The sequence below is a fragment of the Indicator indicator genome, chromosome 17 (assembly GCF_027791375.1).
Source record: "Indicator indicator isolate 239-I01 chromosome 17, UM_Iind_1.1, whole genome shotgun sequence".
Classification (NCBI taxonomy): Eukaryota; Metazoa; Chordata; class Aves; order Piciformes; family Indicatoridae; genus Indicator; species Indicator indicator.
In genome coordinates, this window is record NC_072026.1 from 9,110,171 (window position 1) to 9,126,702 (window position 16,532).

At 39.2% G+C, this 16,532-nt stretch overlaps 1 protein-coding gene across 1 annotated transcript in view; it reads left to right on the plus strand.

The window, feature by feature from the left end:
- The window catches only part of MTM1 (myotubularin 1), a 35,939-nt gene extending 24,065 nt beyond the window's left edge, over window positions 1-11,874 (plus strand). The window contains exons 9-15 of the mRNA XM_054388806.1: window positions 784-972; window positions 4,143-4,328; window positions 5,349-5,555; window positions 7,881-7,973; window positions 8,931-9,044; window positions 9,399-9,575; window positions 11,095-11,874. Of these exons, the coding sequence (XP_054244781.1) occupies window positions 784-972; window positions 4,143-4,328; window positions 5,349-5,555; window positions 7,881-7,973; window positions 8,931-9,044; window positions 9,399-9,575; window positions 11,095-11,262 (1,134 nt within the window). The 3' untranslated portion in view covers window positions 11,263-11,874. The remainder of the gene's footprint in view (window positions 1-783; window positions 973-4,142; window positions 4,329-5,348; window positions 5,556-7,880; window positions 7,974-8,930; window positions 9,045-9,398; window positions 9,576-11,094) is intronic.
- Window positions 11,875-16,532: the final 4,658 nt, after the last annotated feature.

The following is a 16,532-nucleotide window of genomic DNA, read 5'->3' on the forward strand; positions in this document are numbered from 1 at the left end:
GTTGTATATTCAGGAGTGAATACTTTCAATGATTCTTTTTCTTTTACTCTAATGTTCTTTCACTCTAACCCACAACTTCCAGACTCGGTGAGAATACTTTTTCTTAATATTCTTTAGTGATGAAGTTGGAGCTCTTGCCTGCTTCTTGGGGTGCTTATCTTCAATCTCTTGCACTGCAGTGTATTCCCTGGGCAGCTCACTCTCTGTTTGTGGCAAGTCCCCTCTGGCTCAGAACAACAACAAAGGCAGCATTGCCCTCTGCTTCACTGCCCCCTCTTTGTGAAAAGGGCTGAGGAACAAAATGTACTCTAAAGAGAAGGGAAAACATTGAAGATACTGCAGAAAGTTTCAACTTCCTTTCCTTATCAAAAAAAAAAGGGAAAGTTGTTCTTGTGGAATTGGAGCATCTTAGTCACTGTTTCTACAATAAGTTTATTCATCTGAATTGTTTCTTAGTTTCAGCTAAGTTTGTTTCCAGTTTGCTTTGCAGAATTTTTTGCGAAGCCTAAGCCTTTACAAGAAAATATTAAAATACATTTGATTATAGAGGTAAGTATAAGTTCAGTAAGAGCTCAATATGTAAGAGAATGAACCCTTTTAAAAGGTTACTGTTGTTAAATTTGATGAGACTGAAGTGGGAGCAGTGTCAGGATTATATTAAGAAATAAAACTTTTTAGAGTTGATTTTCGTATTACCTATTTTACAGACTCTAATTTCAAAACTGAAGTTACAATTTTGAAAATAAAATGTATTTCTTTGCCATGTTTTTGACACGTGTCTAGGTTCTGTCATGGATTCATCCAGAGACTCAAGCTGTTATCATGCGCTGCAGTCAGCCCCTTGTTGGAATGAGTGGGAAGCGGAATAAAGATGATGAAAGATACCTTGATATCATCAGAGAGGCTAATGGGCAAATCTCAAAGCTCACCATCTATGATGCTAGGCCAAATGTCAATGCAGTTGCCAATAAGGTAAACAGATGCTTAATAGTTTTACTTGGGAAGGGGGATGGGGAGGAGTCTGAAGTTTCCCTTGAGGAGGTTTTTGGGAACAGAAGTAATATTAATGTAGATAAATTTACCTAATCAAATATATATTTACTAGACCCTGAAGAGAAATGACGGTCATAAGCAGGACTTGAGAACCTAGATGAATTTTCAGACACACTTTATTCTGTGTTATCAGTCAAACACAGATTTTAGCATGGTACTGAAATGAGATATGACTTCACTCTGCACTCTAAGGTAGATGTAAGCTGAACTATAGGCTGAGCTGTAGTTCATGTCCTCTGTTGGAATGACATGCCACCTCTATGCACACCAGAGCACTGCTCCATATCCTTTGGGAAAATTCTGTCCTGGAAAGGCTGTATACATAAAGATAAGACCATTGATAATCATCTTTGGTTTGGTTCTTCATAACCATTATATGAACCACTTCAGGCCTATCCAAGCATCCAGCAAGTAGGGAAGGTGATGAGTAAGTTAATTTGGAGGTTTGCACTTTACATAGCAGTATGGGAATGATCTTGGATACCTAGATACCTGCTCTTCCCTAGATTCCTGTAGTTAGGTATGCGCAATAACAGAAGTAGTGTTTCCATCTGGCAGGGTTGTCATTTCTTTGCTAATCTGCAATCAAAGTCTAAGTGGGCTCAGAGTAGTAAAACAGATCAGGTTCGAAGGGACCTTAATCACCTGGTGAACATTCAAGAAGAAAATGTATTCTTGTTCCTGGCTTTACTCTCTGTACCCCCTCAACTCTGGTGAGGACCAGATTGTTCAGGCATACTTGGATAATGCCAGTCACAGTGTGTCAGTGTTGTGATTGGCATAGAGCACAACAGACATGGATCTGTCTGAAAAGCCTACTTAGGGAGAGGCAGAGAAAGGCAAAAGTATGCTTGTTTCTTTATATGAGAATGTACCAATTTTGCTCTTTCAGTCTAGGATAGTTCCTTACCTACTGAACTTCAAGCACAAATGGCATGGATGTGACCTTCAGTACTTCCTAATGAAGTTATGTGTCTGCACAGCAAAAATCATGAGAGATACACACTTAAGGGGGTTTTAGATTTTAGTGAAACAGTATGCTTATCTGGGAAAGAAGGAATTCTAGCTTCTGAATAGTTTTGGGGGTTTTTGGTGCAAGATATTTGTGCTGAAAAGAATATCAAATGGTAAAACTGTGTCTAGGAACTGTGTCTAGGAGGTTGATACACAAAAAATGTCAAGTTGTTTAGAATCAAGACAGCCAACGTTAGTGTTTTGCTCAGTGCAGCTTAAACACATGCATCTGTACCTTTATAGCTATCTTCTCTATAAATGAAAATATAGTTTATTAACCAAGCAATAAGGCTTTTTTGCCCCTCCCCCTCCCTTTTTTATTCTTTTGTATAATACCCATTGTTTCAGAGAGTCTCTCCTATGGGCTGTTTGGCTAGATTTTAATCTGATGGTTTGTAATTTGAGAGTCTGCCTCAGTTGCTTATGTTTTACTCTGAAAATTGAAATATCCTCTGCACATTGCATTTTTATGAGTGAACAACATATGTAATCCTTCTGCTTGCCTTGTGGAAGGAATGCCAGCTCTTACGTTAACTTCAGTTTTTCCCTAGCTTTTGGACAAAGTCAAATTTTTACCCCATTTGTTTCAAAGACGTATTATGACCAAACTTTACACACACATTTGTATTGAAGTATGAAACATGATGTTGAGCTTTCTAAAATAGTTTGTGTATTTTCCCTCTGTGTTTTAATTAACTCCTGCTATGTCTAAATACGAAATAATCATAGCAACAAAAACAGAAGGGTGCATTTCTAGATCTGAGGGACAGTAATACAGAGAGTGCAAGCCAGTATTGACCACCACTGAAAAAATTTATCTTGAACAGCTGTGAAGATTAGTATAAGCAAAATCTTGGGCTGTGCTACTCATACATTCCTGTGTTCTTTGCACATAGGTCAGGACCGCCTAGTCAGTAGGAGCTGCATCAGCCCTGATGCTAAAATTGCAATCATTCCTCACTTCATAATACTTAAAGGAGAGAGAAAAATACAATTATTGCTTCTTTTAGCACAGAGCCTGGCAGCTCTGAGAACAGCCCCATATCTGAGGAAGGAGATAGAAGGCACAGAATAGAGATAGTGTGTGGTTAAGCAGAAATGTACGTGGCACTAATGGGGAAAGGCTAAACCATACTTTAGGTTGTTGGTGGTGACTGGGGCAAAATTTTGTTTATCACAGTTCATGGCATGGTTTTCCTGTCTGCAGGAAATGCTCTGCTTTTGCAGCTATCTTTGGAAAAATCTCATCAGTGGTTCTGTGTCCTCAAATATGTGTGGGTTTTCCACTTCCTTTTGTGACCAGGCACATCCTCTGCTGTGGTGCTGATTAAATGTTTTGAGAGAGCAGCAGAATATACTTGAGCACCAGCATATACTTTATACTTGTGTGGCTCTTTAATTTCCTAATGATCTAAATACACATTTAGTCTTCAGCAATAAAATTTCATGTTAGAAAAGTTGCCTTAAAGTTCTCTTAGATGTTATTACTAATTTACTTCAAGGCAGAATCTAAGATTCTTGGACTTAATTCCTTGGTGGGAAATGTGAACATAAGTGACATGTTAATGTCAGTTGGTCAGGGAAAAGCTGTTTCCACCATGCATCTCAAAAGTGAAGAATGTACAATTGTCTTTTTATTCCTAAAGCAGTCTGAGTCCTGAGTGATGTGTTACTGACTCACTTTCCCTTAACCTGGCTAGTTCAATCCTATTCAAAGGCCCAACATTACAATCAAAATTTTAGATTTACTCTAAAATAATTACTTCTTCGTTTTAGGGTTTCTTCCTCGAGGTTTTGAAAGGACCTGGGCTAGCTGGAGCAACTCAAATGTATTTCTGTCCACCTGCTATACTTAATACACTTTGTCTGTTTGGACAAAGGAAAGTTTTCTTCTCCAGCAATTGTCCCTGAAAAGTTTGTATCTGAGACTGCTGTTTTGATCAAGCAACTGAAATTATATATTACTCGGCTGCAAAATACAATAAAAATTAAAATCTGTTTCTTCATGCTCTGTTGAAAAGCTCCTACAGCAGTATATATAAGACTGGAGCTAACCTTAGATTTCTTGTTTGTAGGCAACTGGGGGAGGATATGAAGGTGAAGATGCGTATCCCAACACAGAGCTTTTCTTCTTGGATATTCATAATATTCATGTCATGCGGGAATCTTTAAAGAAGTTGAAGGACATCGTTTACCCTAATGTGGAGGAATCACACTGGTTGTCAAGTCTGGAATCAACCCATTGGTTAGAACATATAAAGGTAACTTTCTTATGTTTGTTTCAAATAATGTTTGTCCAAATCTGTTGTATCAGACTTGATTTCTTCGCAGAACTTTGAGATAGTCCTGACGTGGAATGCATGCAACTGCTTGGACTAGAAAAGCAGCATCACTAAGTGTTCGCTTTTCTGCTAACTGATCTTAGTGTATGTTATGAGATATTGCTAAGCAGCAGTAATTCAAGCAGTAAATTCAACATTTGTCTGCCTCAAGTCAACTGTCAGGTGTAAGAGAGGAATGCATCATTAGTCTCATGGTCTTTACATATGACAGACCTGATTCGTTTCTGTTCTAGCAATACAGTTTTGCAGATAACTGTCACTGTGGAAGATTAGTCATTACCTTAGTTGTCAGATGTATGTGACTGTTTTGAGTTACAGCTTTGTAAAGAAATTTTGTAATTTTGATCTTGGGGCACAAGTAAAATACTTAAACTGGGAATTCACCAGTATTCTTATCAGTTGACCTTTGAACCTTTCCTTGTATAGCTGTACAAATTATTTAGAGTATTATGTAATGAACCTACTTCATAAAATTTTCATGTTAAGTTAGTATTGGAAAATTAAGCATATTAGAAGGGTTCAAGTTCCTTTTTTTAAGAACTGAGATACTTCAGTTATTCAGTTCAAAGACAGGAGCCAAATGTAATGCAGAACTTCTTAGGGAGTGTGTTCTATACTAAATCCTCTCTTCAAAAAAGAAGCTTATGGTTCTTCAGTTTATCAAGGGTACTGTTTTCTGTCCTATTTTTTAAGAATGTGCTGTGAGATGAATTAGATCTGCTAAAGGATTAGGAACCCAATCTGTTTCTCTGATTTTATGTAAGAAGTTTATTTGATCTCCTAGAAAATTCTTTTCCAATTAACTGCATTGTGCTTTTTAGGACTGTTAATGGAAACAGTATCAGTTTAGATGCATGTGTAGATGCACAGAAATCGATTTATTTTTATTAGACTGCTAGCACTAATCTGTGTTGTTTGGCGTTTGTTCCTCTTTGCTAGCTTGTCTTGACAGGAGCTATTCAAGTGGCAGACAAGGTATCCTCAGGAAGGAGCTCTGTGTTGGTTCACTGCAGTGATGGCTGGGACAGGACAGCACAGCTAACATCTCTGGCCATGCTGATGCTGGACAGCTACTACAGAACAATTGAAGGCTTTGAAGTTCTGGTGCAAAAAGAGTGGATAAGCTTTGGACACAAATTTGCATCAGTAAGAATTAGAAAATAATTGCAAGAACCATGCAATATTTACATTCTAAAAAGCTTTTAAAGTTAAATGACTTGTTGTGTCAAGGTTTGATAATTCTTTTCAATAATTTGGAATTCCAATTTAAAATGTTTGCAGGTAAATCTGAGCAGAAGTTTTGGTTTTGGGCTTGTTTGATTAATTTTTTTTACTATTTTTTTCTCTGAGCTCCTATTTTATCCTCTATATCCTTTTTAAAAACACAGAATTGCTAGTCACTGTGTTTACTGAGCAAAGAAAATGAGAAGGCAGAACAGTGATGTCCTCCCAAACTTCTTAGAAGATCAGCGAAGGCTAGGACATGAGGCTTCTCCTTTACCTTCCCTTTGGACTATTTTGAAACCAAGCAGCAATGTTTGGAAATGTTTGAAGCCATGCTGTTTTCTGTGAGTGCTGTACATTTTGATTTGATGAGTTGTTTAGCTTATAGTGAAGGTAATTCTTTTTATGGAGTGTTCTGTAGAAGTGGTGGATTCATCATCCCTGGAGATATTTAAAAGACCTGTAGATGTGGTACTGAGGCGTATGGTCTAGTGGTGGACTTGGCAGTGTTAGGTTAATAGTTAGATTTCATTATGTTAAAGATCTTTTCCAACCTAAACGATTCTGTGATAAAAACTGACAATGCAAGAAGAAAATATTTTGGTCATTCTTGCTGTAGTTTAGTTTGGTTGTTTGAGGGGATGATGAAGTTTTAATAATAGAGGGCTAGGCACTTTTGTTCAGCTAGCACATCCTGAACCTCATCTCTGAAACTGTTGTTATGCCTTCCCTCAAGTGGGAAGTTGGAGAAGAGTAGAGCATTTCTTATGTTGTCTAGGTAAGAGCAAGCTTCATGTTTGCATGTTACCAGCGTTGCAGTTTGGACATTTTAATAGCAGATAACTGAATAGTAGACCACTTAATAGCTCCTCTATGTATTTTCTATCTAACAAAGTGCACAGTAAGTTTCCTTGTTGAAAAGGATTTCTCTACTCCACCTTTTCTATATGTAGTGAATGTAGTAGTCCCTATCCACATGATAAAATACTTGCTATATGGAGTGTTGTTCTAATAATGATTCAAATAAAACAACTATCACAATGTTAGGGGCTAGAAGGGATCTCAAAAGATCATCCAGTCCAACTCCCCCTGCCACAGCAGGATCACCTGCTTTGTTTCATAGGTCATAAGGGATGGCATCCAGGTAGGTTTTGAATGTCTCCAGTGAAGGAGATTCCACAACCTCTCTGGGCAGCCTATAAATATGAGGCAGACATAATTGTAGGTGGAATATACTCAGGCATCCTAAAACTATTAACCACAGTGAAAGTGGAAGGACTTTCACTCCCTACTGAGCACCTGTATCACTGTTACCATGTATCCGTTAGCCATGAAAACTGGAAGCAAGACAAACCAATTCGTTTGTCTGCTAGTGATCTGCCACTGCTGACTGAGTTCAGCTATAATCCCTCATCTCCCTCTATCTCCTGCCATTTAATTCTGTTATTTTAAACTGTTTTTCAAATCATAGTACAGAATAGTGTACTGGTTTTATCATTTTTCATGTTCTTAAGATATTAAGTCTGTTGTCTTACAGGCAGATAGACTACATCTTAGTTCAACGTACATGCTCTTTTGTCTCCTCCAGGCGAGTATATTTAAGCAGAATTGTGGAGTTAGTATTATCTCTTTTTCCTGAATTTTTTATCTGTCCTCAGCTGTCAAAGGAAGGAAACAGCCTTTACCAAACCTATGTTTTGTCTGTGAGGAGAACTCCTTTGTTACTTTGGATTCCTCAGAATAAGCATCTCTCTCAAACTTTCTAAGTGTGTCTTCATTTTCTTTGAGCTCACTCATCCTCACAACCTCAGAGTGTATCTTGAAGTTCATGTTTGGAGGTGGAAGAGGAAAACCTGTGTAGATAGTTTGATGGTCTGGGTTTTCCAGTGGCTTAAATGACAAAAGAAGATGGATATATAACTTGGCTTTTGACAAGCTTATTAAGTAACTATAGTTCAAAATACGTCTTAGTTATGTGTGAAGTAATGGATGCTTTAACCGTTCTGCTTGTCCAGAACAGGTGTGATAATCACTTCAGAATTTTTCTTGAACATCTTTGAAATACCTTGGCAGTATTTCTGTATATCTACATCCCTCCTTCTTGGTGAAAAAACTAATTTTGAAATCATAAGAACAGGTCACTGTGTTACAGAAGCATTTATATTCTAGTGCAAAATAAGAAACAATATCTATTTGCCATAAACCAGACTGTTTTGGTTAACAGGAGGCTGTCTTGCTTCATTTCAGAGAATAGGCCATGGTGATAAAAATCATGCTGATGCAGACAGATCACCCATCTTTCTCCAGTTCATTGATTGCGTGTGGCAGATGTCTAAACAGGTATGTGATGTTATTCTTCAGAAGGCAACATTGTTAAGAGATTGCTGAATTAAAACCTTAGATCTTTATTTTAAAAGTATGTGTTTGAAGTGGGCAGCATACCATCCTGCTCTGACACTTTAGTCAAAAAGAGTGTTTACTTTTCAATCATACAATCAGTACCATTTTTCTAAATGTGGTGTGCAAGTTGCAGTTCTGATGCTTAAGATGGTGTTGACCATGCATGCAAGGCTGATGTGTCTCAGATATGGGCTTCACAGAAATGTCTTGAAAGATGTGACACAGCAGAATGGTTTTAAAGGAATTGCTGTCTTCATAGAATCATAGAATAATAGAATCACAGAATCAGTCAGGGTTGGAAGGGACCACAAGGATCATCTAGTTCCAACTCGCCTGCCATGGGCAGGGACACCTCACACTAGATCAGGCTGGCCAGAGCCTCATGGCCTGTTCATGGAGCCTGTTTCACCATTTCTGTGAAGCTGTTCCTTGAACTACAGCACACATATTTTGTAAAAGCCTGAAAAGGAGGCTTGGAAGCTATTGAGTGCTGTGATTGAAATGTATTTTCAGAAAGTAATGAAACAAAGCAGCAAACAGTCCACCTAGGGCCAGACTCTTTATTTTCCTGTGTGGTACAGAACTATGAATAGTGTACTGTGGGTATCTTACTCTGTCTCCCTAGTAAAATTAACTGTAACCACTCTGTATTTTACTCTTTTTTGAAATTAAAGGCAATTACAAAATTATGAGGAGAGGGTTTTGTGCTGACTAGTTTGAGAAAGTTAACACCTCATGTCATCTGAACACTTACTCTGCTATACAGTATATGAAAGTGTTATCACAAAAATTATTTGTAGATGTATTTAGACTTTTAAACACTGTCTTCACCTCTTAACCAAGGCAGGTACATCTCTCCCTGCTTTTAAAGAACAAATTTGTCTTTTCTGGTTTTAGTTCCCTACGGCCTTTGAATTCAATGAGCAGTTTTTGATCACAATCCTGGATCACTTGTACAGCTGCCGGTTTGGTACTTTCTTGTATAATAGTGAATCTCTTAGAGAAAAAGAGGTTAGTCAAACCCCTGCTTGTTAATCATACTGCTTTCTTGATTCTGCATGACTACAAAAAGTTTTGGTTGTATTGTATTTGTTTATACTCCTTGTATGACAGTGGTTTTGAACTGGCTTTATTCTTATTATAGAATGGTTGCATGGTGAATTTCTTGGTTTTGGTAGCTTAAAAACTATGCAGTCACTAAAATACTTGTCAAGCTCTGGTTTGGGAATATTTCTAATACAGGAACTTAGTATGCTTCTAATTAAAACAGAAGTGTATTAATTTTGAGAATGTAACCATGGCTTCTATGATGAATTTCCTGATTTTGTGCAAATATTTACTGCTCCTATTTCCATTTCATTTTAGAAAGTGACTGAGAAAACATTATCATTATGGTCTTTGATAAACAGTGAAAAATCTAAATACACAAATCCTTTTTATACTAAAGAACTAAATCGAGCACTCTATCCGGTAGCCAGTATGCGTCATTTAGAACTCTGGGTCAATTACTACATCAGATGGAACCCAAGAATTCGGCAACAAGTAAGTAAATTCTTTATAATGTGCTTTTAGACTTTGGAAACAGGATTTTGTGTTGTAACTGACTTGTAAAATAGTACCTGTAACCTCTTCAGGTTTTTAATACTGTATTTTTACAGATTGAGAGAAGAAAAGGTGAGGATTATTTAGTTCTTTGTCAACTTGCTCAGCTCTCCTCAGACCACTGAGCTGATTTCACTGTAGTATCCTCAAGCTCTTTCTAGTCCCTTTTCTTCAGGACAGGGCTGGGGAACATTTTTTAAGGGCATTTGATGCTACTAAAGGGTGAATGACAATGCTTAGAAATGAGGTTTACTGATCCCTGGAGAGTTAGGGCATTAGCATCACAAACACACTCAGAAGCATTTGCTCAGTCTCTTACAAATTAAGATGACCTATTCAGTCCTTTCTCTTTCAAAACTGCTCTCTGTGTTGATGGCTTATGGTAATATTGTTATTGTTGATGTAACTATGTCCCAACATTGTTTACACTGTGTAAGTGTTGAATGAAAGCTGTTATTGAAAATTATACAAGTGAATCAGATTGGATGCCCAGAAAAGCTTTTATCAAATTACACATAGTTAAGTTCTGTGCTTTTAATGTTTAAAATGTGGGCATGCGGTGTTTGTTACAATCTTGCTAGATATCTCAGTTACGTGCTATGCAAAGATGGTGGGTGTTCTTTACAAATTGTTGAGTTTTGAGTATGAGAAGATAGAGGAGGGATTTCTTTGACAGAAGCAGTCCTCACAGTCCAGCCCCTGAATGAATCAGGAGTTTTCAAGCAATGCACTTCCTTTTCTGCAGCTGATCTTCTCTATTATTTACGATGCTTTAGAGGCTGCAAGGAAGCTAGACCCTTGGCTGTATTTTCTTACAAGTATGTTGCCAGTTTTAATTTGAAGTTCTAGTTTTAAAGCTTTTGTTGCTTGCTGTGAAAGATGAGGGTGTTCTGCAAAAGGTGAATCTAGAGATTTATTCCAGAAAGTGAGGGATTATGGGGCATGCAAATTAGCTGTAAATCTACTTTAAAATGCACTCTGCCATTATTTAGGAGAGGTTTTTGGCAGGAGTTTCTTATTAGAAATGCAAACCCATGTGATAATCTATGCTGCTACTATTGGTCTCTCATTTTCACCATTTTTATTGCAAAATGCAACAGTTTGGCTTTTCTCTGCACACAAACAAATGTGTCATCTGGTCTTAAGCAACTGAATAGTGGACATGTGTCCTGAACCAGTTTTTTAATGACCATCCTTGGTGCTATTACTTACAAAGATGTTCTGCATCAGACTTCAGTCTGGATGGCTGGTAGTTACTGGTAGTTCTTTGAGTTAAATCCTGATTGGTGGCCTGTCAAGTGCTGTTCCCCAGGGTTCAGTACTGGGGCCAGTTCTCATAAACAATCTGGACAATGTTGGAAACTACAAGTACTGCCAAGGGAACACAAATACTACAGCAGCATAACTGTGTAGAAGTAGTTGGACTGAAGTGATAAGACTAATACAGATCTCTTTCTAGCAGCCAAATCCGGTGGAGCAGCGTTACATGGAGCTCCTTGCGTTACGCGATGATTACGTAAGGAGACTCGAAGAACTACAGATCACAAATAATTCTAAGATATCCAATTCATCATCCTCATCAGCATCACCCTCACAAATGATGTCTCAAGTACAAACACATTTTTGAAAAAAATGTTGGCTTCATTCTATACTGTAACAGCAAGTGGTGCTTAACATAGATCTGTAGCATAAAGAGGAATATTTTAATGCCTTACATTAGACTGTCCTAACACAAATTATTTTAGACTGTCTTCATTTGAGGAGGACTTCAAGCAAAACCACCTCTTCAATTACGTGCCTTTCAGAACCTGTGGATGGGGAACATTACTAATAAACTTCTAGTTATGGAGGACTTTAAGAATTATTTTGGCAAGTCTGGTACAATTGAAATTGATTTATTGGTTTCATAAGAATGCTTTAATTTATTACCTTGTAGATTATGTTCCTGTAAGGAAATTCATGTGCAGTCTTACATGTCACAAGTAAATATATTACTGGCAATAGGAATATTCACACTGCATAAAATTAGGGGTATATGTATTCCTGTTAGGAAAAACTTTGTGGAGTTCATGAGATGAAAAATAAATAGTTGTAAGATTTCAGAGAGAAGTGTTGAAATTTTCTGGTTACCTGAGAATTCCAAATTTTCCTTCATTGAAACAAAGAAATATATGGAAGCAGTTTCACTGGCATGCTTCTATTTAAAGTTCAAATAGCTCAACAGATATCAAAGTATGAGAAAAAAATCTATTTTGTATTGTAAATTGATTTTCATTATTTTTTAACAGATGATGATTGTACTGGATTCTGCCAGGTCTTGTTTTGGCTAACTGTTCAGCACTGAGGTATATTACAAATTATCACCATTGGCAGTATTGTTTCTTTGGGTTAATACAGAATAAAATAGTTCTAAAGAAGATTTATGTAATTAAAACCAGGCCCACAGAGACATCGCTTAATTATCCAGCAATAGCCATAGTACTAAAGCTTGTGCTTAACTTCTAAATGTGCCTGTTTAAAGGAGATTTTATACCAAAGTAGGCAAAAATTTTCAGCTATACATACTGTTTAAAACTTGTACATTTATAGCTTACTGTTTAATTTAACTCTTGGTCAACAAATTTATTCCTAAGTATTTAAGGGACTTAAGTATACAAAGTTTGCATATCATATGTGCACTTACATTGAACCTTCCAGTGAATTCTAGTTTCAAGCCTACATCTCAGAGGCTTCTTGTACACCTTTTAATTTGTTCCTTTCAGCTATTTTAAGTAGTTTGTAAGCATTTCTTATGACAGCACAAACCTTCCTACTTGAGATTTAATGAAAATTTTGCATATTTTCAGAAGTTTAATGGTATTCAGGCAATCCAGGAAATACTGCATTTCAGAATCTGTAGAGGACTCTGATATCGTTATTTTAAAGGACATATTTTGATGCTTGAGGCTTCTATTGTTGTAAATTATTGTACATGTGGTGAGTTTGGATCTGCAAAATATAATAGAACTATATATAAATTAAGGTTTGTGTAAGTATATATAATATAGTTTATTAGAAATTCTGCAAGCTTATAAAGTGTAAATATTTTGCATATGAAAACTAAATGTAAAGCTATAGTTGGATAAAATAAGTCAAAGTTTGGAGGACATCCGAATATTTTTAGAACAGTATTTTTTCAGAGGAATAAGAGTATACCACCTCTTCATTTGATTCAGAATATACACTGAATTGCACTATTTTTTCAGGGAAGCTCAGAACATACAGCATGTGTGTTCTTAATATACGTGATTTATATGACTTTTGTCCTCTAAATTTCACTTTCCCATCGATGTTCCTCAATTTGTTTCCAAAATAACAACATGGTCCCAAAATCTTGATTTAAGCTAAATAAGATGCATCACATCAGATAAAGGATGAAGGATACTCAGTTGTTCATTATTTACTTTACATTTTGAAAGCTATGCATACTCTGATATATTTGTCTTCTACTTGTGGGTTATAAGAAAAGCTATTTTTATTAGAATATTTAAAGTTTCTGTATTTGAGTTGAATGTATTGGTGACATCTCTGAGTAGTGTGGGATAGTTCAGAAAATCTGTTTTTACTGTGTAAACACTACATGATAACCTATTGTGTTTGAGAAAGTGTAATATAATGGAAAGGAGCTTTTTGCACTTACATCATGACATATATACCATTCTTACTGGTTCAGTCCAATTTCTGTCTCTGAAGCTCTCTAACATAGCTCTGTGCAAACTTGAATTTTTTTTTCAAGTAGACAGATATTTGTTTTAATTCTGTTTTTATGTGGCATAGAGGTGTTTTTAATCCAATACTTTATGGAAAACACTACTTTAAAGTTGTGAATGTAGGCATACAAACTGATCAATGTTAACAGAATTCTAACTTTGCCCTTTTCCACTTCAGTGTGTGCTCTGGGCTACTGTCCTGCAGCACACTGCATGCACACAGAGTGTCTGTATGCCCCCCCAAACTCCTGAGAGCAGCAGCAGCTGACCCCTAAACATGGTTGGTTCTCTTGTGGCTGTAATGGCCAAGAACCAAAATGGAGAAGCTTTTGAGGTGGTAAGTGAAGGGAGTTCAGGAGCTAAGTGCCTTTTCCAGGAGGGGTTGAAGCAGGGCAGGGATGTGAGCATCAGCAGCTGTAAAGGCCAAGTATCCAAGATGGAATAGCCATCTCAGAACAGTGTTTTAGTTTTTTCTTTTCTGTATGCTTACATTCATGGACCTGAGAAACCAACCTCGTGGTTGTGCTGGGCTTCACCTACTTGTTCAGAAAAGTTTTCTTTGTTGAATACCTTCTGTATTTGCTCATGCCTTACCCACCTCAACATCGCTGTTTATGGGTGTACCCTAGAAATGATTTGCATGCTACCTCCTTTGACGTATTTTTAAAGTCTGCCTTGAGTTCAGTTTCTGTCTCAGACTGAGCATTTTGTTCATGCTTTAGAAAGCAGGTTTTCGTAACTGACCAGGAATCTCTGTGCACCTTAACAGCGTTAGCTGCCCTTGCTGGATGCTGCCACGGGACTGCTCTGGAGCTGGGTGTCATTTGTTGAGTGACACTGGGGTGGGGGTAAGAGCTTAACATGTATATGTGTGATGGGGAAAAATAAAGATGTCAGTTTTCAGCCTTTTGCCTCTGACAGACGTTTACTGGCACACTGAAAGTGAAGTGTTCGCGCGTTTCCGTGGCAGCTGGCACCCGTCCATTCCTTCCAGCTGCGTGGCCGTTCGGCAAGGTGCTGGGGTAGCTGGGGACCGGGCTGGGCCCCCGCGGCCGGTGCGCAAGGCGGCTGCAGCCGGGCCTTCCCCCGCCGCGCGGGGCTGCTGCCCGCCCTCACGGCGGCGCGGAGGCCTCTGGGTAAGCTCCGTCGCCAGGTGACAGCTCTCGGCCGCCGCCGGGGCCCGAGAGCGCCGGGGCGAGGCGGCAGGGCCGGGCCGGGGCCCCGCGGAGGGGCGGGAGGCCGCCATCCCGCCGGCGCAGCAAGTCCCGCCGGCGGCCGGAAACATGGAGCGGGCGGCGGCGGCAGGGCCGGCGGTGGAGGGCGGTGGTGTGAGCAGGAGACCCGTGCGGGCGGGAGGCGCGGCGGGCACAGCGTCGCGGCAGGCCAGCACGGAGACACTGGACAGGTGAGCGGAGCCAGCGGTGAAAGGCGGGCGAGAGCGGGGTCTGTGCTTCCCGCGCTCCGTGAGGACGCCGCGGCCTGCGCTCCCCGCGAGGCCGGGCGGCGGCGTCCTTCGGCCCGTGCCTCGGTGGAACGCGAACCCCCGGCCTTGGGGCGGCCTCCCCCCCGCCGCCGCCCCGCGCCCCGAAGCTGGCGTGGAGACCGAAGCGGGGCGGCGGCGTGGAGCCGGCCAGCCCCGGCAGCTGCAATCTGGGGCTTTATTTTAGTCTAACCGTGCAGGATAAGGGCAGATTTTCCTCGGCAGGGAAGCTGCCTGTTGTCAAAGTTTCCTGCTTGCGGTTGTCTACTCTTAAGTCATTAACGTCATCGGTTTTGCGAAGGCTGAGGCTGCCTGCAGGATTTGGGCCCAGGGTTAAGGTTAGGTTTTTGGGAAATGCACAGCTTCTCATCTTTCCAAACTCAAGTGAGACTGTTCTAGGATCTGAAGTCTTTATTCCCGCTCTTTTTTTTTCTTTTTTTTTTTTCTCTCTCACCCCCATGCAAGTGTGTATTTCGTCTGCAGAGCTGTAACAGTCCTGGAGCAGTGCTGTGCGTCCCCGTTTACCTGTATGGGTATGTGATGGTCTGTGGCTCAGTGGCAGGCTGCAGGTGAGCAGGGTTTAGTGCCAGGTGCTGCAGACCCTGGCAGAGCAACTACTTCCTTTGGAAGTTTTCAGCTAAAGGCAGGCTTCAGACCTGAATTTAAAAATCCTTAAACAAGGAGTAGAAACTAGTTTCACCGAGATAAAAAATAAAGAAAAAAGACTATTTAACAATAGTGTCAAGTTCCAATCTCCGTATTGTCTCTCTTTTCTGTTAGTAGAAACCTGGGGGTTTTACATCATTCCAGTGAAGGCGGAAAGCAAATGCCCATTTCCCATCAGTAAAACTTATATCTTTGTATTCCTTAAATCACTTTCTTAATTTTTTCTTTCTTGTCCTAATCTTGCTCTACCCTGGAAAAGTTATAATGTCCATTTGCCATATGGTTAATTGGTTTGCTGGTGTGGTAGTACCAGGCTACACTAATGTGTGTGACCTCAGATGAGACAGAATGCAAGGAAGTATACTGGTGTGTGTCCCACTTGACAGATGGTGGTAAGTCACATCAGTGTGATCAGTGTCCTGTGGTACACAGATGCGTCTTGAGACGGTGATTTTAGGAGATGGACCTGCACTCAGATTCCTTTTTTTTTTTGCTGCTGTTAACTTTGTTGATGTAGTGATTCCTGGTGAAGGTAAGCTATAGCAAAACAATTCCTTAATTAACAAGCAAACACTTACTTGGAAACAAGCAGATCCTAAAAGAGATGCACTAGAAATGAAGAGATGTGAGAGAAGGAAATAAATGAGGAGAAGGAGAAATAAAGGATTACTGTATGGGTTTAGCTCACATACTCTTTTGCAAAGCTTAAAGAAGGAATTTGTAAGGAAGCAAGTAGTAAGTGTGTGAATGATGAAAAAGTTACACCGCACAAGGAAACGTTTTACAAATTCCTAGGACCCTAAACTTGCTTTTAACCTACTGACAGCTCTATAGCTTTGATAAGTTCTATTAAAATTCTTTTCCCTAATTTAATCAGCATAGTAGTTGCATTCTGCCTGCAAAGCAAGCTAATTTTTCATGTTAGTGATTATTTATGGTCTTGTTTTCTGGATGTGCTCAGTTACTATGCTATTCTCAAGATACATTTTGAATTGTTGCTAA